Consider the following 27,238-nt stretch of genomic DNA (forward strand, 5'->3'; position numbering starts at 1 on the left):
TTATTAACTCATATTTGATCAACTTTCGGTTCAGGAGAATGCGATCAATAATTATTAAAAATATTTCTCAATTTTCTGTTATTTGTGTCGACCTACATCCACAGATCAGCACATCTCTGTGGTGTCGCTGTATGATGTGGAGGCCCGGGGATAACAATGCTCGGCAGTCCCTCATAAAGAGGGTCACCTGGTCACCCAACCCACACCTGGACCTGAGGTCCGGTTCATGAACCGGCAGGTGTGAGTTTTCCTGGGCTGACTTCTGAATTCATGCAGTTTTACATCTTTTAGCTTCCTGTGTGACATGTTTCAAGTAGCCTGTACTTCACCTGAACTCACCTGAGGTCAGGTGAGTTCAGGTGAGGTCAGAGCTTCTGCACGCAGGACACGAGCGTCACTACACAGGTGTGCCACATGGTGTTAAAATAAAACCGCCCCTTGTGTTTAACGAGTCCCGTGAAGTCCTGAGCTGAACCTGTGAGGTGGAGACATCTTGCTGCTGACGTCAAATTAGGGCAGGCTGATGGGGCCTTCAGGGGCGCTGCGAAATACGGATTCCAGGCGCCTGCTGATCTCTGGGAGGGGACTCAAGGAAGGTGCAATGTGAAGCTGTGTGTCTGAAAAAATGGTCATAATTAAGGAGAGGAACACCCTGTGGAGGCTTTCTAAAAGCACACGGCAGCTTTCTGTCAGCTGCTCAGTGGAAAACAAGATGAAGTTGGGTGAGGCCACACAGGAAACTAACGTCTCACAGCTGAAAAAGGAAGTGCAAGGTTAGCAGCAGTGTGCATGGAGAGATACTACAGTGCTGCACTTTAAATATGAACACAGGAACTGCTACAGATCAGCAGTTTCTGACTACAAAAGCGGGGGGAGCATATTTAAGTTCTATTTCTGTTCATGAATGAATTATTGGATTATATAAAAAGAGGCAGTAATAATAAATGCTTTGCTTACAAAAACAGATGTATTCTTACAGCAGCTGGAGACAAATGAACCATGTCTTAAAGATCTTATTTTGAAATTATAGCTCAGACATGATGAAACACATTAGCTGTTTTTAAAAGGAATTCGAGGGTTCTGAATATCTGACTGGTGTAATCTTTATTTTTATGAATTGAAAACCTGTTATGACACCAGTCATCATCTTCTATTGGCTGCTCTCTTCAGGGGTTGTCGCAGTCGACCATCTGCCTCCATCTTCTCCTATCCCAGCATGCTCCTCTGTCACTCCATCCCTCTGCATGTTGTCCTGCACTACATCATCGAACCTCCTCTGAGGTCTTCCTTCTTTTCCTTCCTCCTTCGTTACTTTGGATGCTTGACCCCATCCAAATGGGAATCCCCTCCCATCACACACAGCACCACTTCATATGCTTCTCTGCTACTCCGGACTTCCTCATGCAGTACCACAGTTAAAAATAATAATAAATAGATAAATAAAAATGCAGTCTTTTAAATTGTTAAATAAATGGTACGATAAAGGTTTTTTTTCAGGGTTAACTTCCTGTTTGATACTTGCCACACCCATCTATGACATGCCACACCAAGATATCACAGCTAAGGTTCATTTAGAAAAAGTAAACAAAGTTTAGATCAAACACTTTATTTCCACTTTTGGCAGTATATAAACCCTGCCCATTTTCACTTTTGGCTGAATGGGACCGTTTTCAAAAAGCCCCGGTCACGCGTAAACACGATGTATTGGGGTTTCCGAGGCGGCCGTGAAGGCAGCAAACGGATCAAGCTGGAGGAGCGTAAAAAGTGAACGCGAGCAGGAGCCGCGAGGACAACAAGTTAGCGCGGATAATGGGACCATTGTGCTCCAGCAAGGCAGACCGCAGGCGTGTTTACTGAGCCGTCACATGCCGCCGGCCAACTTTTAGCTCGGATTCAGTCGTCGTTTCGTTCGGCGGGTCAGTTAAAAACAGAGTTCTGCTTTCAGTCGGATGTCAGTGAGTGAGACAGGTCACTTTTAAAGACAGGCAGGCAGACAGGTCGGCTGCACGGCTTCCGCTGGGGGACATTTTCGGCTCTGTTCACTTCAATGTCCACAGTAAACTGCGCGGAGGAGCTGGACTTCAGACTCATCTTTGAGGAAGACGGCAGGCAAACGGCAGGTACGTGTCATTTTCTCGACGTTAGTTAGCAATTTGTCGGCGGCGTCAAGCTAGAGCTAACGGGGGCGCCACCGGAGGTGAACGGCTGTGGCTTTCAAAATAAAACACGGCACGAAACTGGACTGAGACTTTTGAAGCTGCCGCAAAACTTGTGTCAGGTGTTCATTTTTATTTTGTGGTGAATACTTCTAGATTTTACCCGATGGGGAACCCAGCGGGTTAAAGTCAGTATAATCAAGCCATTACATTACATTTTTTTTTAAATAAATGGTCCACCAGTAGCAAGTAGACATTGGACTGTCTGAGATGTTCTTTTACATTTCCTTAAAAATGTTTGCCATATACAATTCCTTTTCCTATAAAGTACTCTACTTATTCGAAATAGTCTCAAAACATATTCATTGTTTAAAATGCTAAAATAGAAATATGAGCATGACTGGCACACTTTTATCTCCATGCACTGTATTTTATGGTGTAATAATAGACAGCTTTGTAATAATCTACTAAATTTACTGTGTAAACTGTAGCCGTTTGTCTAAATGACAGATTTAATGACCTGTAGCTGTTTGTCTAATGACAAGGATTACAGTTCCCGTATTTCAAGCAGCTGCGACAGTGATTAATGATTATTTTAGTCAGTAATCAGTTTATAATCCCAAAACAGTCCAGAAACACGTCACCATAGTCTAATACTTTGCGCGATTTTACTTTGAAAATCCCGACCGGATGTTGTGATTTTGTGTTTTGGTCGACGTGACACATCAGCTGTCTGCTGATAAATGTGGATCAGGAGGTGAATAGAGGGCCAAACCAGCTTCTTCACTTCCTGCCTGACTTATTGATAGACTTACCGATCAATCAGCAGATCAATGATGTCTGAACTGAAAACCATTAACAGATATTTTAACGTTTACGTCATCTGACCTTTACTGCAAAAGCTCTTAATGTTGGCTTTTTTAAAACATCTTATCTTCATTTTATTTTTCAATAAATCAATTTATGGAAAATAAGATTCAGAAAATAGGAGAAAAAAATCACAGAAACCTCACTTTACCCAAGACTTCAGCATAAAAGTCAAAAATATTAACTTTGTTCAAACTTGATTTTAAAAAAAAGGTAATCAGTTGATTCATCAAATAGCCAGTGGGCAAACATTTATAACACATCGAAGTAAGAGGAAGTTGCAGTTTTGAATTAATGTCCACGAATAGCAACGTATGTGGCGTGTTGGTGGCTTTAAGTCTTGTGTGTGTAACCCGAAATCTATCTGGTGGTTTCCTGCTCGTTAAAAATTTACTCCTCACCAATCATGTTGGAAGCAAAATCACCAGATCGTCATTTTAAAAAACAAAATACAAAGGGAGGGTTTAATTTACTCATACATAAAATACATTTGTTTATCAAACGGTCAGAAATAACAGGAAGATGCTGCCCAAAAACTCTGATTTAAATGGAAAAACCCCCTGACTAAGAAGTCTTTTTGCAACGTTCCGGAAATTGAGAATTAGTCGTATTTTCAGTTTCTCGTGGCTGATACACTCATAACAGCATGCTGTTTAAATGCTTGGTTACTGAGGGGCAACCAATCAGAAAGGGGACTGGAATACACGCTACTTCTGTATGGCATCTGTCATAGAAATAGATGATGCCAGATATTGCAGCGCCTTTAGGCGACTGTTGTTGTGATTTGGCGCCGTATAAATAAAATTGAATTTAATTGGATAAAATGTGAAAGAATACAAGCTAATATGTCTAACACTTAAAGAAAGTGCGCTTTGTTTGGTTTTCTCCAACTTCATTTATTAAGAGTCTGTAGCTCCACAAACGCATTGCCCGTGACAGCCCTGATATAAAATAAAAAATTATAACCGACTTCCTGTGAGAGTTTTCCTAGAAGAACATAAAAAGATTGTATTGAAGTTCTACTGATGCACAGCTACTGTAGTAGAGTCCAAGAATAAACGCATGAAGCTGGAACGAAGCAGAAGAGGTCACTTTAAATCGTCATATTTTTCAAACATTTATGCATTTGATGCACCATTGACGAGATATTTTCAGGCCTCATGCTCATACCTGTGCAGAAAAGCCTGCGTGACGTGCTGTCGGTACTTCTGATTTTTATCAACAGCTAAAAGCACCTAGCCGGCATTTTTCTGCATTACAAGCACCAAACCTGCCTTTGTCTCCTTGTCAGTTTCATACTGTCAGCAGGTCAAGTTTCTTTTAGGATTGATGTTTGTTTTCAGAGGGCTCAGCTTATGCCTTCATGCTATAACTTTGATTATCTGCTTGCTGATGCGCTGACCCCGTTTCCTGATCTGAGTGTTTTCAGTGTTTGATGTTTAACCTGGTGGAGGTCCCACCCTCTCGTTTTTCTTTATCAATAGTTCGAGCTTTCTGAAGGTCTAAATTGGCTCTTTGTTAAAACTGATGAATTATGAATGCAGCAAAGTCAGATTTGATCCACTGTACAGTAACATCTGTAACATCTGTGTCTCATTTGGATATTAGGTTTGTTCTCAGTTGACATCACCTGTGCTAAATCCAAAGTATTTCCACATAATGGCCGATTCTGCTTTTAGAAACAAGCTGTTTTCCTTCTGCTGTGCCAGACTTTGCTCTTTGTTTCAGCCGTCTGTTATTGGTTGTGTGTCTGTCGTTCAATGTAGTGTCGTTTCTGTTGGCGGAGGGTTTTCTGTATCATAACTGAGGTTAATGATAATATATTAATTAGGGCTGCCACAAATGATTATTTTGACAGTCGATTAGTCGACTAATCAGATCATCATCCATTGGACGTAAAACATACAGCTTATTGCACCAGCAGCATCTGCTCTTATATAACTATCATTAGCTTACAGCTTTAAGTGTTTAAGGTATGTGCTAACTAAAAATAAAGACAAGATGATAGTTTATTAAATTTTAATGAAATTTGCAGATTGTTTCGGTGAAGTTTAATAAACTCCTTGCTATCTAAAATATAACAGGACACCGGAGTATATTCTCGAGCATCTCACACTTCTGATAATCAGCTGTCTGCTTGACGTTTATTCAGCTGTGTAAAAACTATAACTTTAATCTCAGCCAAACCGATTTACTCAGGAACAAATAAAACACTAAAAAAAGCCAAACAATAACATTTTTAAGTTATCTAAGTGACTTATATATCATGTTTAACCTGAGTAGCGAAAGACGGCGGTGGGTTTGAAAACGATGTGCCGGGAGTCCGGTGCTCTCACTGCTCTAGTTAGCCTAGCCCCCGACTAGCTATCGAGCTAGTGGCTAACAGACGTCTCCGAAAACGTCGGAGCGCTTTTGAAAATATGTGGTGTCTTGATAAACTGAGCAGATATTTGAGGTTTACACAGCTACATTCTCGCCTGAAAATATGTTAAACGTTTATTTTGTGACCCAGAAAGAATAATAAGAGTAATATTAAAACTAACTAGCTGCCGCCATTGTTGGAAACTGAGCTGGGCTGCGCTATGAATTCTGGGACACAGCTTCTTCTTCTTCGGGATTTAACGGCAGCTGGCATCCTTGTACATGCAGTGCTGCCATCTTCTGTTTCAGTCCGTTATTACACTCTTAAATCCTACTACTTATTCCTGCGTCTTTTGTGATCTTACAAAGCTTCAAACGACGCGTCGACTATTAAATCAGTCGTTGACGATTTTGATAGTCGACGTTATTAATACTAATAACATATTATTGATTAACCTCGTCTTGTGGACAGATGTTATCAGATGTTCGGTCTGTTTTTGGCGTCTTCTTCCTGCTGTTCGATGGCGTTTGCGGTGGACCCTCAGCAGGAGCTTTGGGAGAACACGGGGATCGTTTTTAGCTGAAAGAATTTGGACCATTTTTCACTCTGTGGTTTCTCAGAGTTTGTTTGAAGGAGTATTTTGAGCCAGTATTGACTAATGAAGACAAAGCTGTGGTTTGCTCCTGACAAATTTTGTCCTACTATTATATGTAATAACACTTTCTTATTTCCCACCAGTCGGTTCTTACTTTGACAGTTTTATATCAGACTGCTGACACAGCAAACTAAAGTAAATCCTTGGACTTGGAATAATCAGTTGTGATTTTGAGCAGATGTGATGTTATTGGCAGCTCATAGGTCGTGAAATTAAAGTTGAGACACTTGTTTGTAGATGGACAGAAAAACAGCGAGCAGCTATTTTTATACTCTTTCATTCGTTCTTTAGTCAAACAGACACTGAAGGAATCGTCTGCACCTCTGAAAAGTTTTCACTGGTTTCTCTTTAATTCTTGACGCTTCTTTCAGCTGTTCTGAATGTCCCGCAGGCTGACTTTGACAGACTGGCAGATAAGCAGCTTCAGCAGCTCTGATGGATGAATGGATGCATAGACTGTGAGGTGATTAGATGTGCAGATAGATTACGGACAGGTCAGCAGATGGCTACTGCAGATGTGTTCGTTGTCTGCATGCGCTTCAGGCAGCGTGCTGCCGTGCATCGCTGCTGGCAGGTTTTACTTCCTGGTTTGCTTGTGTTTTTTTGTTTTAACCGCTCTGTGACACCCAGCTGCTGGCGGGTATCACCTCCTCCCCCTCTGTCTGCACTCAAACGGGGCAACTGTTGCATCAGATCTCATTTATTTCTACTCAGCGAGTGGAGCTACTGAAGCAGATCACAGTTGGAGCTTTCATGCCTTTTTTGCATACATACTGCAAGGTGTGGGTGTGTGGGGGTGGGTGGGTGGGTGAAGGGGGGGTATTAATAGTAGTGTTGTAGTAGGGCGTGTGTGCAGCTGTGTGAATGCATTTACTCAACTGTTGGAGATAATCTGTCACCATAATTACCTCGGTGCAAGTCGAGTCGGACCGAGACGGCGTTACTGAAAATAGCTGAATAATGCATCACGAATACGCGTCGTCACAGACACTATACAGCAAATAGTAAACAATCAGCAGGCAGACAGGAAGTGGTTCTCCTCTGGAGGTTGTTTGGTTGGTTTGGGATTTCATAAAACTTTTTTAAACCACATTTAGTATCAGTTCCCTCATCGGATCTCATTTTTGGGCATCTAAAAAAGTATAAATAACCACAAATCAGAGCGTCGGTGTGTCAGGACGTCTGTGGTCACACATCCATCTCTCACAGACCTTTGTGGTTTATTGCCAACTTTAATTTGATCAAAAGAATAAAAATATCCCGGATTATACTACAGGGTGGGCCATTTATATGGATACACTGTAACAACATGGGAATGGTTGGTGATATTAAAGTCCTGTTTGTGGCACATTAGTATATGTGAGGGGGCAAACTCCTCAAGGTGGGTGGTGACCATGGTGGGTAGAGATGGACCGATCTGATATCACGTATCGGTATCGGTCCGATACTGACGTAAATTACTGGATTGGATATCGGAGAGAAATAAAAAATGTAATCCGATCCATTAAATATCAAAAAAGCACCTCACAAAACTTGCGACACGGCGTAACTCAGCTCATAACTGTAGCACGTCGGAGCAGTGTGGTCACGTGATAGAGCGGCTGTGTGTGTTTGTAGCCTCAAACCAGCATTTCATGTCCGAGGAAGTTTTCCCAGAGAGAAGTAAAGCAAGTGTGTAAGTTCATCTCTGAATGTTTGTAAAGCATTCCCACCTTAAGCTTAACAACAGATATATGGAGCGACTGCCTCTTCTTGCTGCTACTTCAATCATAAACTGATCAATGATCAGCTGATCGTCTCTCTTCTTTGTTTTTGGCCCACTTTGCACCAGAAAGAGGAAACCAGCGGCTGAACAACAGCAGCACGTTTAAGCTTGATCAGCTGTTGTTAGAATTTATTTAATATTATTTCTACACCAGGATCTTTTTCTACAGCTGACGTAACTGTGCAGGGGCGGATCTAGCAAGGTTTAGCCAGGGGGGCCGATAGGGCATGAACAGGGAAAAGGGGGCACAAAGACATACTTTTCTTTCTTATTCTCATTTAAAATGTCGAGCTTTTAATAAATAATTATCTGACTCTTACACCCAAAGTTTTAATCTGATGTAAAATGTATAGAAGTCCATTACTGTATATAGTAACTGTTAAGTCTAATATACCCTAGTAAGCTAGACTACTTTTTCCTTTGGGAACCATCTGTGCAGTCTGCAATTCTGTTGAAGAAAGATGTTGAATCTATTTAATTATTCTTGAAAAATAATTTATTTCTGTGCATTTTTTTTCATGCTGCATCAAATTAAAGTTGATTACATCGATTAAGCATCATGAGGTGGAGGGTGGGGGGAAATGCTCTTTAACTTCTTACATTCAAAGTCCAGACAGAACCTCACATAGCTGCAACAGACATTCCTCCACAAATGGTGACGTAGTTGATGCAGGATCGTGATTTAACCGCAAAATGACCAACCTGGCAACCTTGCTTTTATGTATAAGAGGCCAGTTGGCAACCAGATTAGTCCACGACCTAGTTGCAAAGAGACACGTTGTAGATGAGTTGTGCTTATTGGTGCATACTGACTCAGATTTATTGCCACGTGTCAGCAACCTGCCTGCATTTATACATAAGATCCAAATGATTTGCAGACCTTTTCCAGTTTGTCTGAGATGTATTGCAGTCGATCTGAGTTGAACCACAGATGCCCAGAAACAGGTTGCCTCTCATCAGGCAACCTGTGCGATCGCTGCAGAGGGTGAGAGTACTGCACGCTCAGCTTCTGAGTGAAAGGTTGGTCCTTGCAGCTGTTTCTAATCGGCGCCACTTGAGAAATGCCTCCACAGTTTTTTCACATCTGAAATGCTTTTCTATGCGACACAGGATCGACTTCCAGGAGTGTATTTGAAGCTGAAGCAGTTGCATGGACACTGAAGGTCTGTGAGGTATATCTAAATAATGCACCTCGCAGATTCATTGTGATACTAATGTCATTATTAGTATCAATAAAACCTTATGGATTTTTATCCCTGTCTCCGCCAGCAAAGACATTCAGTCAACCACCAACATTTTTGCGTAGCTGCAAGGAGGTTGCTCTTCTCTTTGCTCCGGTGTGGCTCAGCCAATAAGCACCAAGTTTGTTTGCTTTGCTCCCTGTTTCGTTTATTGACAGCTTGGAAGGCCAAAATTGATCAAGAACTTTAAATAATAAAAGTTTGCAAAGCGCAGTGGTTCCCAAACTGTCAGGGAACTGCAGCGGGGCTAAAAGTGCTACATTAAAAAGAAAAACTTGAAAATTTCTGCTTTGAATTAAATATAAAATTGCTGTTAAGTACTTGCTTTAAAAAAAAGTAGCAGAACCAATGAAACAAAGCAATGAGAGTTTTAAAAAATGACGTTATTCATCATTTTTGTACCTTTTTTTTTAATCCTGAAATCATGACGCATCTCATCGTTGGTGAGAGAAATGAAATGAAGTCGAAGCAAATCAACAGAAGATCAAAATGAATCGACAGAGGAGGAGGAAATGCGTCACGGCGGGCTTATGTGGTGATCACAGTTGTGATAATTGGGCTGAAACAATGTTTTTATCACATTCTGTTTTGTTGTAGTGATCTTTACACACGTTAGTTTCTTTTTGCCTTTTTTGGAGGTTTTTTATGTCGAATGATATAATGACAGGAAGTCAGCCTGCATCAAACATGTAAAATACTCAATCAAAGATGTTGAAATTGTGAAACTGTGCAAGAGCAAAACTGAAGCTTAATCATGTTGCTGTTACATCTGTAGCCAAATGACATGACGGTCATTTTTACATTAAATGATAACATATCGACGAGTGTTTTTCACCCTGGGGATGTGACTGCACACATAATATCTAAACTCTGAGTAATCTATACGTGCCGAACACTCATTTCCCAGAGAAGATATTTAAGTCTTTGCTCTGTGAAGGTCACATTCTTGGGATGTGAGGATGGTCTTGTTTTTGAAACCCTGTGGACTTTATTTCCTCACCGCTTTCCTGCAGCTTCTCTCCCGGCGACTGATGAATATTACCTGTCAGGTGCAGTCGTCTGCTGCAGGACAGCTACACCATAATAAGAAAACCACACATTTGCAATGCAAATGATCTCCTGCCTGATTTACATGTTGTTTTCTTTACTCCGCTTCGCAGGTCCAGATCTCGATGTGAGGACGTTTCCCTCCTCCGCGCAGGCTCTGGTCGAGCAGCCCTTCATCCAGGAGCTGCAGAGTTCCCCCTCATGTTTCACCTCAGACCCACATGTTGGATACCAACTTCAGGGGCCCCAGTACGGTGCCCAGGTGAACCCCAGAGCCTTTGACTGCCCCAGCATTCAGATTACCTCCATTGCTCCAAACAACCATTTGGAGCCCGACAGTAGCCAGGATGTTTTGGCAGTGGGCGGGGCAGAGGGGGGTTACAGTGATGCATCCTGGTGCAGAGACCAGCTGTACCTGTCTCTGGAGCCCCGCTACCGGGATCCGGCTCTGTGCCCGAGCCCGTGCAGCAGCCTCTCCTCCAGGAGCTGGATCTCCGACCTCTCCTCCTGTGAGTCTTTCTCGCATACCTACGATGATGTGGAGGGGGAGCTACCTGATGCCGCCCGCCTCGCCATGGGTTCCCCCCTCGGCTCGCCTTTTGGTTCTCCGGGCTGTGGGGGCGGAGCCTTTGGGGTAGAGCTGTGGCAGCAGAAGTACCAGCATCCTATGGCCTTCAACCCGGCGCTCTCGCCCCATCAGTCACCTCGCCAGTCGCCCCGCCAGTCACCGTGCCACTCTCCTCGCACCAGCGTGACAGACGAGAATTGGCTCAACCGCCGGCCCACTTCCAGGTAGATATCGCCATGGAGACCAGATGGCTTAATTTGGTTCATTTCAACCATTTCAAGATAAAATCACAACAGTACCCTTAAGTAATCGATACTCTTTTTTTTTTTTTTTTTTGTTTAAGATCTAAAAAATTAAAAATAAACATATTATTATATATTAATAAATAATTAAATCCTAATAATTAACTGAATAGTCAGAGTTGTGATTAAAGGTGTGAATTTTGGGAAGGGCTTGTTTAGCGAGTCAGGGGACGTTGCATTACTTTACAGGTGGGTTTAGGTTTATTAAACATAAAAAGTGTTTAATAAAGGAGAAACTGCCTAAACCAGGGGTCGGCAACCCGCGGCTCTTTAGTCCTTATATTGCAGCTCCGGGTGGTTTGGGAAAATAAATTAAAGTATTTAGCTGAAGTGTATTTTATTTATGTTAGTTCTTTTTTAACTTGTAGTTCTAAATTGGAAGATTATTGTGATATTGAAATATAAAAATAAAATTATATTTTATTATTTTTTCATCGCTCAAAATAAGCGTCACACTCGCGGAAGCCGGCGTACCCCCCAAAACGCCGTGCATTTATCGAGACTTTCAGCCCCAGGTAGGCCAATTATGGATCTTTGGATCCACATTATGTCAGCAGCTGTTCTCCACCGTGAACTATGTTAAAACAAACACGCTCACGCCTCACAGACGACAGCTTACAGTCCTGTAAAGATGAAAGTGACTTCGTACAGCCTGATCTGCAGACGCTGTGCGCAGAGGTTCAGGAGCAGAAGTCCCGTTGTAAACATATCACGGCAGACCCGACGATGTTTCCATGAACACGCTTTTCACACACGGTTGCTGTACGCACACAGCCGGCTGTAGCTTTGCAGCTCACAGCCCGACACACACCAACACAACAGCAGAGATCGCACAGACGTTAAGGCGGCGAGGCGTGATTGCGGGTGCCGCTCAGGTGCGTCCGCCTCCCCTGCAGCGGCGCTGCAGACCACGCCCCGCCACACACATTAACCAGGTAAAATACATATTTAGGCAGAATTTTGTAAATATCTATTTTTCATTTTTTAGCAGCAAAGTGCTTTTTTTCAATTACTTTTAAAAGTCAGGTCAAGGCTCCAAAAGCCCAAAGACGATATAACAGTTTGTGTTTGCTGGATCATTTTAGTTCAGCTTTGCTTTTGTTATATTTCTTTAAGAGTTCAAAATGTGTTAATCACATAAATAAAATGTAATTTTCTCTGTAGCACTTCATGGATTTAAGCAACACACCTTAGTTGTTCACACAAAGCATAAAGGTAAAAACAATATATACAGTGTTATCTTCATTTTAGATGTCAACAAGTATTTGCGGCTCCCAGAGTTTTCTTTTGTGTGGAAACCGAGTCCAAATGGCTCTTTGGGTCTTAAAGGTTGCTGACCCCTGACCTAAACACGTTCAGATGTGCATGTCTGAGTCGTTGATCCCGCTCTGCTTTCTCAGGCCGTCATCCAGGCCGACCTCCCCCTGTGGTAAGAGACGCCACTCCAGCGCCGACCCTCACGCCCGCTCTCCGTCCCCTCACCACTCACCCAGCCCCACACCAGGCGCCTCCCCACGGGGCAGCGTGACAGATGAAACCTGGGTGGGAAGCCCTGCCGGCGCCCTCGGACCCCTCCTCATGTGCGGATTCCCTGAGCTGGACGTTCCCTCCAAGACTAGGAGGACGTCGGGGAGCCAGTTGGTCCTCCTGGCAGGTCAAGCAGACGCCAGTCTGGAGTCCTTCCAGGATCCTCCCGCAGAAGAGGGGCGGGAACAAGAGGGCCTGGCCGAGCTCTTCCTTCAGGTGCCCTCCCGCTTTACCTGGAACAAACCCAAACCCGGAAACGCCCCTCTGTTCAGGTGGGCCTTACAGCATTCAGCAAATAGATTTGGGTGTAGTTCGGTTACTAGCTGATGATCACATCTGTTTTCTCTGCCTTCAGGACCTCATCGCCCCCTCCTTTGGACTGGCCTCTGCCCAGCCAGTATGACCAGTGCGAGCTGAAGGTGGAGGTCCAGCCCAAGTCCTACCACAGGGCGCATTACGAGACGGAGGGCAGCCGCGGATCCATCAAGGCGGCTGCTGGACATCCTGTCGTTAAGGTGCGTCCTCACTATCAGTTTGATATGAACCTTTTTTGTCACTGAGTTTGTTTAATCTAAGCTTGTTCTCGATTTAGTTACCTTGGCGCTGACTTAACATGTGAGATTCAAGGGTGTTATAGAAATAAACTGAAATGATATTGGAGTCTTCCAATATCCAATGCTTCAGAGAGCTTTTCTTCAAAGTCTTTATTTCTCACTCACTTTTGCAACTTTGTACTTTTGTGTTACTCGCAGCAACAACTCCACCTCATTGTGAGTCCATTTAAAAAACTCTTTTCCTCGACATTTTGCCGCGACGTTTCAAAGAGACGGAAATTAAATAAGCCGCAGACAGAAATGAGGCAGGTCGAATCTTCTTGCGTTTTGCGCTTGCACAGCACTGGAACGTAAGCGTTTTCGGCCGTTTCAATGTGGACGCACAACTCTGTGAAAACGACTGAAAACGCTAGTGTGGACGCGGAGCGTTTTCAGACGAAAACGCCGTTTTCAAATCTATCCGGGCCAGTGTGGACGTTGCCTGTGTCACCATCCACCTGTCTGAGGCCACGCCCCTAATAATGCACATTTTAAGGCTTCACACAGTTTAATCAGGTGAGTCGTTATGAAGGGTGAAATTATCTTTAAAGACTAAAACACCTTTTTTTTTCCTGTTTCATGCTGTAAACGTGTTTAATACTGCTGTAACAATTTAACATGGGAGTCTATGGGGACGTCTGAGGCCTCTAGTGGACATTAGAGGAACTGCAGCTTCGTTTTTTGTTTAGGCTGTGCTAAGTTTAGGTTTCTGAAAATGAAAACAGTTCAGGTAGATGAAAACAAGCAGTTTTTGGTACACTTAAAACAGTTAAGTTTGAGTCTGTGGCATAAATAATAATTTTAATAAAAAGCTGAAAGCATCGAGCCTGTGGTGACCCACGGGAGGTCACAGGTCGACTGTTGCGTGCTTTGCTGATGTATCAAGTGAACGGCCCCGCGGAGCCTGTGGATCAGACAACAGAGGCGGGCTGAGACAAGTAAAGCCTCCATCAAGGCCTCGCATGTAACGGACACCAGCAGGGCTATTCTGGGTGTCACATTCTCAGGCCGCCACCAAGGCTAGAAAAGCTTCCTGCTGCAAGACGTGCTGAAACTCGCAGCGTTTACTGTCGAGAAAAAGGGCAACAGGTCACACAGGAAGCAGATAATCACACTCAGGGCTGCTGTTTAATTTGTGAAATCTACAAAGGACGACAGAGCTAGGGCTGTTCTTCAAATTCTCTTTATGTCTATATTTCCTCTCATCTTTCTTAAGATGAATGAGGGTAGAAACGAAATGGTACAGTGACCCCTATCTTTATGATAAAGCAAATACTTAACAAGACAATATTAGAAATTAAAAAAAGTCTTTATAAAAGGATAAGGCAGCTCACTATGCAGATGATTTCTGCAGCAAAGTCTGTAAATGTCACGATTAGCCGTTTTCATTTTTTCATTTCCTCGTCCTCTAAGAGATCCCAGCATTTCCCAGGATCCCTTTCCCGTTTTCAAACCTGTTCTTTGTTCCAGTTTAAATGCTGAATCATATGCAATCAATCATCATCAGAACTTTTCATGGCGAGACCTTTTATTGGGAAAGGATCTGCATTTCAACCTGTAGTTACAGGAGGTCTAATAAACGAGTCGTATTCTCAGTTACATGTCAAAACAAGAAAAAGGACCACACTGCTGTGGGCTACACCCAGGTGCCCCACCACACCCACCTGTTTTTGTTTCATTTATGTTTAACTGTCAAGTTGTTTTTATTTACAAGTTTATTTGAAGCAGTCGTGTCTGTAGCTCTCGTCCTGTTAAAACAGTTTCTAGTGTTTGCTTTCATTTGGTTATGACACAGGCTTTTTGTTTGGACTTTTTATATAACAATTGGAGGTATAAATGTAAGCCGGGCTGCTGTCCAAAGGTCAAAAATACACATAACACCTCAATCAATCAATCAAGGCTTTATTCGCCCTGCAGTGCGATAGTAACTGTTAATTTCTCTTTCAGTTCTTCTTTTCCTTCTGCTAATGTGACCACAGTCGTTTTCTCTCCGTCTCAAACATGCTTCATGTGTCCACTCCAGCTTTATTTATGGCCGGGAGCTTCTCAGTTCAGATGTCACACTTTTGCTTTGCGATAAGCTTTTTAATATCAACACCCTTCCTGAGGACGTGTGACACCAACGATCAAGGCCACTTACAGCTGAACATGCACATAATGCTGCCTCCTCCGTGTTCGGAGGATATTGTCATCAGGTCTCTCCTCCTCTGTAGGTTTCTCTTCCCGTCATTCCTGCACAAGTTATTCCTGGTTTCGTCTGTCCAGATGTTTTTGTGTTGTTATTTTTCTACCTTTCAAGACAAATATCACAAATCGCTTTGCAACAAAATGCTAAAAAAACAAATGCTTTGTCTCCTTTAGCTCTCAGCGTTGACGCACAGGCTCTGATCACATGACCTTAGGTCACGATGTAAATGGTCTGTATTTGTATAGCGCCTTACTCGTCCCTAAGGACCCCGAAGCGCTTTACACATCCAATGATCCACACATTCACACACATGGCAGCTACATTGTAGCCACAGCCACCCTGGGGCGCACTGACAGAGGCGAGGCTACCGGACACTGGCGCCACCGGGCCCTCTGACCACCACCAGTAGGCAACGGGTGAAGTGTCTTGCCCAAGGACACAACGACCGAGACTGACCAAGCCGGGGCTCGAACCGGCAACCTTCCGATTACAAGACGAACTCCCAACTCTTGAGCCACGATCACCCCAGTACGTTGGTAGTTGTCTGTGCAGAGCTCTGAAAGTCAAAAGTAGAATCTTAAACTCTCTGATGTAGAACAAATCAATCAATTCTTCCAGAAAATGTGGCAAGAGGACCAAGAGTTCCCATTACCCTTGGACACAAACAGACTTCTTTGTTTTTTCAATCGAGAAAAGTCTCAGCGATCTAAGTTTTAATAGAATCTAAGCAAGATCTGTAACATCCTGGGGCTTAACAGGATGTCATCAGCATAGAAGTGACGAGAAATGTTAAAGGCGCTCAGGCCCCAAAACTGAACCCTGTGGCTCACCGTAGGCAGGAGGAGTGGAAGGTGGTCTTAACTTGGTAGCAGTCACAGAAATGCTCGTTCAGACAGACATGAGGAGAACCTCTCCAAAGCAGAGCCTGATACACCCACCCACTATCTCCACCTGTCGAGCATAATGTGATGGTCACCAGTGTCACAGGTAGAGCTCAGGTCCAACATTAGCAGGAGTAACTGGAAACTCTCGAAACTTTACAAAACCAGAAAGAGGTTTTTGAACAAAGATGCAGGCAGATGTTTCCAGTTCAGTAAAGAAATGGATACAAATCTTTCCAAATAATAATAATTCCAAATAATGTCCTGGGATTAGCTGCTCTCTGAAACCAGTTAACCAGCCTAGTGATGGCCTCCCTCACTTCGGACCTCATGCTGAGAGTGAACGGCTAACACATGGAATCACCTCCAAGTCTTTTATCTGCTTAAGTTCTCCTGGAATATTTAGGAAGTAGGCTTCACCAGACCATGAAACTTACTTCTGAGCCTCTGAAAATGGGCCTCTGTATAAAAGCGATGGTACTTCCTAAACAGCTGATGCAGGACTTTTGTTTGGTGGTAAAAATGCATCATTATCCAAAAACCATCAAACCATTTCTTTAAATAAAGGTCTGACCACTTGCGTCTATTCCTCAGGTGGCCTTCATGCTAAACTACACATCTGTGTTTATTCCCCTGCACTGATCCGGCCAGCACCAAATGAATGATTGTAAAACTGACTTCCTGTGAGATATCGCATGTCGGCTTCACATCAAACAGTTTAAAGTAATTTGGAGTCCAGAGCGCGACGTTTCAGCTCGTCTTTCTTCCTTTCCTGTAGTTGCACGGATGCAGCGAGCAGCGGGTCGGTCTGGTGCTGTTCATCGGCACCGCGGACGACCGATACATTCGTCCTCACCCCTTCTACCAGGTCCACCGAGTGACGGGGAAGACGGTCGCCACCATGTGTCAGGAGAAAATTATGGATTCCACCAAAGTGCTGGAGATCCCTCTGCTTCCAGAGAACGACATGTCTGCCAGGTAACGATCACGAACCCTATGAGCTATGCACCATCACTCAGGTGCTCCTCATATTGTTTCAGTACAGAGAAGAGCTTTGAATGTCCTTCAAGGAGCCTGAAGAAAGACGATCAAATCAAATATTGACTTTTAAACTTGCTGCTTCTCCATGTATATTTCTGTTTTCTGATTTTTCCTAACAACGTGTAAAGAACGGGCAGGTGTTGTTACGTTCCCCTGAGGCGTCTAGGCGGTGAGGGGGAAGTAACACAGCATGACCCCAACCAATCACAGCAGATGGCCCCGCCCCTCCCTGAGCCTGGTTCTGCTGGAGGTTTCTTCCTGTTAAAAGGGAGTTTTTCCTTCCCACTGTCGCCAAAGTGCTGCTCATAGGGGGTCATATGATTGTTGGGTTTTTCTCTGTATCTATGAAGCGCCTTGAGGCGACATTTGTTGTGATTTGGCGCTATATAAATAAAACTGAATTGAATTGAATTAACAAAAAGTGGGTCAGAAAAAGAAGTCAAGGAGGCAAAAGGGTTAAATTAAAGAGTTTTATTAAAGTAGCTCAACTAAAAGAGACGGATAAGCCGCTATCACCATTTAAGGAAACAAACTTTCCACCTACCAAACCTCATAGCAGCGGTTGGGCATCGCCTGTGGAAGCTGCCAACCCCATCTCAATGGGTTCAAAATACTGAGGGTGGCCCCAGACCTTCAAAACAATGTCCCATGTGTTAGCCATTGCTTTTTTTGAGCCATCACATGTGGAGCAGGCAGTCAGAAGACCTTACTGGAACAGTTTTCAGGTGTTTCCTCAGGACGGGGGTACAGGCAAGTTTGTTAGCAAGGGTTCAGTCTGAGTGGTGGTTCTACACACGATCTGTCCTCCTGCAAGTCAGTTTGAGGACCTGAGAAAAGGTCAACCAGCGGCAGCTCAGGGTTAGTTGACCTCTTACACTGACTACATGACACTACTAAGCAATTATGGAGTCTCAATACTTTTGCACAGCATATCAAACCATTTACATACAGCTGCTAATTATACTTAATGCTCAGCTACCCACACCCTGGGTAGCTGAGTCTTTATCACGTTCCCAATGATATCGATCTTCACACCAGCCTCGCTGCCAGAAAACCTTTCATGTTACTGTTTTTTCTTCATCTGAGCAACAAAACACGGCAACAATTTCCCCAAAAATGATCGAAATGATCCCAAAACTGGAGAGAATTTTTACTTTGAACACAAAGACGGAAACACTCAGGACGTTTGTTCTGAAGGTGTTTCGTGACTGAGGCACCTACCAGGTTTCGCGCCCTCCTTTTAGAGGAGGGGAAATTACAAAAAGCAGCTGTTTGTGACAGGAAATGACATCGATAAGAACTCAGCATGGTTTTAAAAAGATACAAATACACGGCCGCTGTCTCTTTAGGCTTAACGAAGGTCAGGAAGCGCAGTAAAAAATAAAGAGCTGTGGTACAGAGTCTAGACACACTGTAGAGGAGGCAGGAAGCATGTAAATAATGTCACTGTAATCTCAAACATTTAAAGAAGGAAGCATGTACATAAGGCGATAACGTCAGTCTGCTGCGTGTTTGCAGGCAGCGTGAGTGAGTTTAAGTGGTCATGGCCACAGGATGGCTTTGCTGTGAGCTCAATTATTCAGTAACTAGTAGTGGTAGTAGCCATATATGGTGGTGTTGGGTTAGAGCTGTAAATAAGGACCTTGTGTTCACAAAATGGTTTGTACAGATCCTTGAGGCCTTTTGTTCTCACGTCAGCAACTTTCAGCCATGCTGTGGTTTTCAGGCACGTCAGGCTCATTTAACTCTAATAAGCTGAGGTGTTTGTAGTCAGGTGGGTCGCTCCTCTGTGGATCTTGTTTCACCAGTTTCTCGCTCCCACACTTCAGCTTCATAGCTTGCACATTCTTCTCTGCAGCTGGCAGGAATGTGGACCTGAACCACAGCGCACACTGTGCGAGCTCTAACAGGTAGTAGCAGTTGAGACGATGCTTTCTGATAAACGGTGCCGTTTTTCTCGTAGCATCGACTGCGCCGGCATCCTGAAGCTGCGTAACGCCGACATCGAGCTGAAGAAAGGAGAGACGGACATCGGGCGGAAGAACACGAGGGTGCGGGTGGTGTTCAGGGTCGCCATCCCTCAGCCGGACGGCCAGATTCTGTGGCTGCAGACGGCGTCGATTCCCGTGGAGTGCTGTGAGTCTCGCAAACAGGAAGCTTGTGTTCCTTTAACCCTTTAAGACCTTCCATAGAACCAAGTCCGCCAGAGCTTATACTATATTTTTACATGCTGTGGAGCCATTTTTGGGAGCATTTCAAGTTGATATACATCAATACAACCATTACAGCCTAAAGTTTAATAATATGTCTGCATTAAGTGCATAGTAATTACATAAATTGCAAAAAAGTGCAATAAACTACAAAAAAATTGAAAATTGTTTTTGTTTTTTAACATATATTTCTAGTTAGAGAAATTTAAGAGGCTTATCCCTCAAAACTGTAAATACAAAAAAGTTGCACAAAATAGTTTCCCACCACAGGAAATTTATTTTGAGTGTCTTCATAGTTTTATTTTTGAAATACACCAATTTTTATACACTGCAGGAAAAACGAAAATAAATATTATGATGCAAATTTGCAAAAAAGCAGCATATGCATCAAAATAAACTATTTCCAGCAGTGCAATATGAGTCCTAAGCATCCCAGAAACGACACAGAAAGTCATAAAGTCAAACATAACTTTTAAAAACACCAGTATAGGCTCATGAGGCCCTGATGGTAAAAAACTACATTTCCGCAAAAATGACGTCACTTCTGGTTTCGGGCAGGTCATGGCGGACACGCGATAGTTCGTGCTGATGGACGTAAGAAGTGTTATGAACAGCTGATCGGATCGGCAAAGCGTGTTTCTGGAATATTATGTTTTTGTTGCTGCAAGTGCTTTTTATGCAGTTTTTGCAAAACTATATGTGGAAGGAAACTGTGACCGAGGACAAGCTGATGGCATAAGATGTAAGTACAACTCCTCCGGTTTCATATGCAAAAAAAATTATTGCGCTAGCTCACGTGGTTGCAGAGCTACCGGGATTTAAAAGTAGTTACGCAAAACAGAGCGTGCTGCTCCGACCGGTTTTAAAGGGTTAAAGCACGATTGTAGAAGAAGACGCAGAGGCAAAAATATGCTGCATGTTTGTTAATGCTCGAGTTACCTTCTCCGTTCGGTTTCCTCTGCAGCACAGGGATCTGTAATAAAGTCCTAAAATAAACCTGTTGCTTTTCAGCCCAGCGCTCAGGTCAGGAGCTCCCTCAGGTGGACAGCTTCAGTCCAGCCAGCGGCTCCGTGGAGGGAGGAGAGGAGCTGCTCATCACCGGGCCCAACATTTCCGCTCAGTCCAGGGTTGTTTTCATGGAGAGAGGGCCCGGTAAGATCGCCTTATTAATTTACTGCAGCTTTAATAAGGTTACATAAACTCCTGTGAGCCTGATGATTTGTCTGAAGGTCTAACTCGTGTGTTTCGTCCCCTCAGATGGGAGATCGCTGTGGGAAACCGATGCCAGAGTCGTGCCTGAAAAATGCAGCGGAGTAAGTACGAGGAGTGATGGTGATGCAGCACACAGACGGAGAAAGAGTGAACGATTTAAGAATCCAAAACTTTTTGTTCTCCCTCGAGTTTCAAAATGAGCTCCAACTCGAGCAGCTGTTGCAGTAAATCACTGCAAACACTCATCGAGGCAGCGTCGGCATCTTTGAGACACGGAAAAACCAAAAAGTTTACATTTATTTCTTATTTTCCTCAAACAAAAGCTGAACTCTTCATGTTTCAGTTCAGTTACCATCCTGACTTCCAGCAATGATAAAAACAAAAGGTTCTTGTTCTGACTTGTAAATCAAGCGCACCCTCCCATATACAGCTGTACGCTTTGACCCCGCTCTGAAGGCTCAAGTTCACTCTGAGTTTGTTCAGCTGGATCTGAGATCGGGACGGATGAGCAACGTTTCGACAGGAAGGATCAGTAATGTTTGCAGATGTCTGAGCGTCTCTCGCTCAGTCAGCTTTAGGTAGAGCTCAGCTGAAATGTTTGTTGGCTCCAATCAATCAGTCCAATTTTATTTGTCAAAAGTCCTTGACATAGAGGTATTTACTAATTGGAAAGTTGGTGGTTTGATCCCATCTGCACGGTGAGATGCTAACCCCAAGTTGCTCTCCGATGCGTCCACTGGAGTGTGACTGTTAGAAGCACAGAAGAAAATGAGTCAGTGAACGATATGGGCTCAAATTGTGGTCATAAATATGAAAATACGAAAAAAAAAGAAGATTTATTCATAACACACGTGAAAAGACCCAGGAAAACCAAGTTAACGATAAAAACGATAACAAAATAACGCTGAAAACCAATAAAAACCCTGAAAACTATACATTTCACACCTGAGCCTCAACTCTCACGGACCGGTACCGGTCCGAGGCCCGGGGGTTGGGGACCGCTGACCTACAAGAGTTTTTTTTTTTTTTGCTGGTTCTTCAAATGTTCTATAAAAACATGTATGCTAATTCATAATGAAGAGGGCTTTGTAAGTATCCCCACTAGTGAAGACTGTCATTTCCACAACACTGCGAAATGTCTGGTTTTCAGGGTTTTTATCGGTTTTCAGTGTTATTTTGTTATCGTTTTTATCGTTAACTCAGTTTTCCTGGGTCTTTTCACGTGTGTTATGAATAAATTTCCCTTTTTTCGGTTTTATTTTGTTGTATTTATCCGCGACACCTTAAAAGTCGGTCCGTGAAAATATTGTCGGGCATAAACCGGTCCGTGGCGCAAAAAAGGTTGGAGACCGCTGTTGTAGAGGACATAAAGTCAGAGATAGAAACGACAAGGAGCAGGTGCATCTAGTGCAGGTAGAGCTGCTGCAAAAACCCACAGAGCTCAGCAGCCAGCAACAAATTCTGGATCTTTGGCTTTTAGTTAGCATTAGCAGCACATGCTGCGTCTGATGTGAAAGGACCTTTATGCTGCGCACTGTGACTCACAGCAATGGTCCCGGGTCAGCCCTGACTTTGTGTTAAACTAATCCTAAAGTAATAATGGTATTTCTAACCACTGATATACAACTTTATCCTAAGTTAGGGGACCTAACTGCTATCAGATATTTATACAGAGATCCTCCAGCTTTAAACTGTATCACCCTTCAAGGACCTGCAGTTCAGAAAAGCGCCCCTCCGACAGCCAAACCCATCTGTTCTCTGATTGGATAGTTAAATTTGTGATTAACATGACATTGGCCAATCAGATGAAAGGAAGAAAAATAGGGTCAAAATTCATACTTGTAACTTGAAACTTGAGAGCAGAGTTTCTCACGTATTTTTTGGCCACACACAAATTCTTTTTACACTTACAAAACTGATTTACAAGTACAAAATATTTATGACCACAATTTGACCCATAGAACGAGGCATGTTGTGTAAAGCGCTCAGTGCTCAGGTACAGTAGGAAAGTGCTGTATGAGAACCAGCCCATGTACATTCACAGACGAGTCCTAATAAAACAAATAAAATAAAGAAATGCAGTTTTACATCCGGTGACCAAGAACATGACTGTAACGCGCTATGCTGCAATGTTCAGGCGCGTCTCAAGTTTCCAGTGAACGTGTGAATGAGCCAGAGGCTCTTTGGCATCAACTCGACGGACGTGTGTGAACAGGCCGCGCATCGTTAATTAACGAGGACGAGAACCTCGAGAACCTCCGGCCCTCAGCCAGAACAATCAAGATGGGTCTTCCAGCATGGCGGTGACCCAAAACTAAGGCGACAGAGAGCGGCTGAAGACGGGTCATGGAGTGGCCTGGCCAGCCTCCAGACCTCAGTCTGAGATCGCAGGAGATTGCAGGATCCTGCTCAGTTGTGTCGGTGCGTTGATCTTCGTCAGCGCGTGCAACGATGTGCTTCTGTTGCTTCTTGTGCAGTTTTCTGCTCTCCGGTGTCCGAGTGTGATTTCAGCTGTGATGTTTCTTTGTTTGCCTCCTGACGTCCGGCTGCACAGTGAGCAGAGGGAAAATATTTGGGTCTAAGATTTGTCGTCTCCCTTCGGGCCCTGAAGTGTCGAGCTCACAGAATTTTGCTCAGGTTTTTTTTCTGGGCGTTTGAACGTCTCTTAAGACGGCGACCAAGATTCCCTTTATAGGAAGTGGAAAGAGGAAGTTACAAGATCTTGCTGAAACCTCCGGCGTTACCACGATAAATTTCAGACATTCATATAAATACTGTTTCCCCTTTTTCGTAGTGCGTTTTGCTGACGCGCTCAGAGCCTCCGTGTGGCTGCAGATCAGAGCGCAGCGCATGTGTTAAACCACATCATTTACAAACGCCCAGAATACAAAATGCATTAGTATGTAAAGCAGAAAAGCAACAAAGCTCAAGTTTTGTAAAAGTGTGTGTGTGTGTGTGTGTGTTCCAGTCCAGCATCGTGGTGGAGCTTCCTGTGTACAATAAGAAGGCGACGTCGCCGGTCCAGGTCCAGTTCTACGTCACTAACGGGAAGAGAAGGAAAAGTGTGACGCAGAGCTTCACCTACCTGCCTGCAGTCAGACACCACGTTCCTCCCGCTGTCAACACAGTCAAGCAGGAACGCTGGGAGCCAGACCACATCTCCCAGAATCCACCTGGCTTCAGCTTGACGGCCTCGCGCAACGGCACGCTCAGTCCTGACGTGGCGTACTATGGTTCCTGTGACCTCCTGGTGCAGTGTGGTCCCCAAAGCAACCCCCATCTCCACCATCCTCACTCCTCTGCTCCCCTTCAGACCCCTTTAATGTATCCTCAGACGTCCTCGGTCCCGCTCCAAGTCTCCTTGCCTTCGCAGACCACCTTGATTCCCCTTCAGACCTCCGTCATGGTTCCTCAGATCGCCACGATTCCTCCTCCAGCCTCTTCTGTCCCGCTTCAGACCTTCTCCGTCCCTCCACACTCCTCCCCTGGTGGATCTCAGAGGGACCTGTCTCTGAGTCCCAGGAGTACCTTTGTGACACCCGCCGACCCCCAGAAGGACTCTGTGCTGGCCGGGCCGGGGGAGGCGCTCATCATCAAGCAGGAGCCGGAGGAGCAGCCGCCTCCGGGATCTTTAGGCCTCCAGGAGATCACGCTGGATGATGGTAGGAAGCTGGATGTTGACCCAGATTTACTCTTGATGAAAACAAAAAAGCTTCTTCCTGTTTTTTTCACAATAATATACATTTATATTTATCAACATAATATACAGATGTGAGGTCAAAGTAATTTTAATCATTTTAAATTATGGACGTGACAACAAGTAGGGCTGTGCGATGTGACCAAAATCTCAATGGTCATGAGTCCCATTCACAGAGTTGGGGAATGGCTGCAATCACAGCATTGTAAGATGAAAAGATGTACCCTTAGGCCCCTCCTCGATTGGCCTCCTTGACTCCGCCCCCAAACCAGCGTCTCCAGAGTGTCCACTGGCCTGCAGGTGTGAATAGTCTGCAGAGTCCCGGCCTGGCGAGATATTCGTGATGCAGTCATCTCAGGCGCAGAAGCTCCACCTACTTGCTATTTTTTAAGGGGCAGCCAATTTGCTTAAAGGAGGAGGAGCTAAAACTGCTTGTTTCTGATTGAACTGAGCGGCTGCACAAAGACTCATTATGAGATAAAGAAGGATTATTGTGAACTCTGAATGATGCAAAGCTGCCCTGGTGGAGTCCAAGTATCAAAGCATGAGCAGCGTTCGTCTTTTTACCTCGTAAACCTGCTCGTTTCAGTTTGTTCTTCTCATGTCAGTGACACCATGTGTGCTCTGTCGCTCTGTGATGTTGGCTGTGTTTGTGTGTGCGTATTGCGTTTGATCTGGGTTAATAATAGCTGTATTTGCTGCTCTGAATGGTGCAGGTGGAGGTTAAATTTGTTGGCACAGGCAGCAGCTGTCCTCGGGGCGTCTGATCTTCACACTGTCTTCCTCCGTCGCCTTTCAGCTCGAATTTAAAACCACGAAAATCAGAACTTCTGTCGTCCTTGAGGTCATAGCTGCAGGAGCGGCACAATGGTGCAGCGGTTAGCACCATCGCAGGAGGTTCAAGGGTTAGAGCCTGCCTTTGTGTGGAGCAAGCGTTTCCCCGTGGCTATATCGGCTTCCTCTCAGTTTTGGTTAATCGGTGACGCTAAAGTGTGTGTGTGTGTGTGTGTGTGTGTGTGTGTGCGCGCCTCAGGTTTCACTGCAGAGCTATGAATAGACCGAGCTGTTTGCTGCTCTGCAGATGAACTCAGTTTTATCTTTTGCTGCTCATAACGAGCGCGCTGCAGCGTGACCGCCACACCTGCTCAGCACATTTCAGTCCTGCTGCTTCATGATGTGTGAACAGCGTTTAGTCTTTAATGGACGGGTTAGAAAAGCAGAGCAGAGGAGTTAAATTAAGCCAGTTTGTTTAATTTGTTGCTGTTGGAGTGAATCAGGGAGCTGAATGAGATGGATTCAAGCGTTTGGAGAATTCGTTTAAAGCACTTTGTCCTGCTGTGCCCCCGTGTGGCCGTGCTCGGTACTGTAACAGAGTCCAGGTTCCTAACTGGGAAGGTGAAGTGGAAGAGTCTGCAGCCACAATCAGAACTAAACCTAAGGAAAGGTGCTTCCTTTATTAACTCCTTCTTAGCACTCGTGGAGACTGGAGCATCCTTCATGAAAGGAAAGCACCATCGGTGCAGATTGTGACTGCAGAGCCTTCAAATCAAACTGACCTCTGTCCAGTAAACTGTGTCATATTATTTTTAATTTTACCCTCAAAGAGCCCAAATATCAAAATACGGCTGGTGAATTTCAGCTTCTCTGCCAACACAGCAGCAGAGAAGCTGAAATTCCCCAGCCATCGCTTCATCTTCTCCTTTTCAGGGTCACGGGGGCGCTGGAGCCTATCTCAGCTGTCATAGGGCGAGAGGCGGGGCACACCCTGGACAGGTCGCCAGTCTGTCGCAGGGCCAACACACACAGACAGACAACCATTCGTGCTCATATTCACACCTATGGGCAGTTTGGATTAATCGATTAACCTATTAATTAACCCACAAACTGAGCTGAAGTTCACCAGACATATTTTGATTTTTGGGCTCTTTGAGGGTAGCTTTGCATGAGTCACACCTCAGAGTAATCCCTCCTTCTTATGCTGAGCCCCACTGCAACCCCTGAGGCTAAGCATCGTTCAAAACTAGCCATCCTAGCTCCTCCCCCTTCCAAGAAAGTTTCCCTCTGATTGGCTGGGGCTGCCCCTCCCAAACAGCAGGTTCAGTTTGCAGTTGAATGGGATCGAGTTGGTGATTACATGCAGTCTGATAACAAAGCAGTTAACTGCTTAATCTGCAAAAGGTCTGCAGAGTCCAGCCTCAGGTCTGAATCCAACTCCTCTGCAAATGGTGACGTGTTGCTGCATGAGACCAACAAACCGACACAGGTGCTCAGCAACGTTTGTTTTACTGGAATAAACAGACCACAACGTTTGTTTTGTTTGCAGTGAACGAGATCATCGACAGGGACATCGGTGGCCTGGTTGGCGGCGACCAACCCGACCGGTACGACTGGGAGCCAAAGTCCGGCGCCGGCACCTTACCGTTCTGCGGAGGCCCTCAGTAGCACCAGCGCTCTCAGGAACGTCGTTTTTCTTCTGCTGTTTGCACAAAGTGCTCCAAACTGATCTTCAAGTGCCTGAAAGCGTCAGACGACCGTTTCCTCGTCTGTCTCAGGAAACCGACTCGTACCTCACAGACAAACCAAAGATTTAACTTTTCATGAGCGAATCGGAGGAAGATTAAAGGGCTGAAATTGAACTTTGTTATAATAATTCTAACAATCGGTAACGTCAGACGTAAAATAAGAAAATTCTGTTATTTATTGGCCAGTAAATTACAAACAATCTATTTTTGATACTCTGGATCTGATCCTCAAACCTGAAACCCTTCAGCTGATTTACATTTTTATAGCTTTGTTTTACACGTTTACATTTCCTTCGCCCGGTTTAACGTTGACGCTCCTCGACCGAACTGTTGTGGTGTGACACGGCGTTCTAGAAACATGTTTAAGGTTGAAGTAAAAAGAAAAACAAACTTGTTGTGTGTCC

General features: G+C 44.3%; 1 protein-coding gene across 1 annotated transcript; it reads left to right on the top strand.

The window, feature by feature from the left end:
• Positions 1–1,716: 1,716 nt before the first annotated feature.
• nfatc3b (nuclear factor of activated T cells 3b) lies at positions 1,717–27,228 on the top strand. The gene is made up of 10 exons (XM_087844228.1): positions 1,717–2,120; positions 10,207–10,885; positions 12,364–12,762; positions 12,846–13,005; positions 16,931–17,130; positions 19,157–19,329; positions 20,415–20,555; positions 20,661–20,716; positions 23,584–24,277; positions 26,636–27,228. Exons 1-10 carry the CDS (start codon positions 2,048–2,050, stop codon positions 26,752–26,754), a joined length of 2,694 nt encoding a protein of 897 aa, XP_087700354.1. The 5' UTR covers positions 1,717–2,047; the 3' UTR covers positions 26,755–27,228.
• Positions 27,229–27,238: the final 10 nt, after the last annotated feature.

This window comes from Neolamprologus brichardi, chromosome 7 (genome assembly GCF_056152115.1).
Source record: "Neolamprologus brichardi isolate AB-2024 chromosome 7, ASM5615211v1, whole genome shotgun sequence".
In the NCBI taxonomy this organism is placed as follows: Eukaryota; Metazoa; Chordata; class Actinopteri; order Cichliformes; family Cichlidae; genus Neolamprologus; species Neolamprologus brichardi.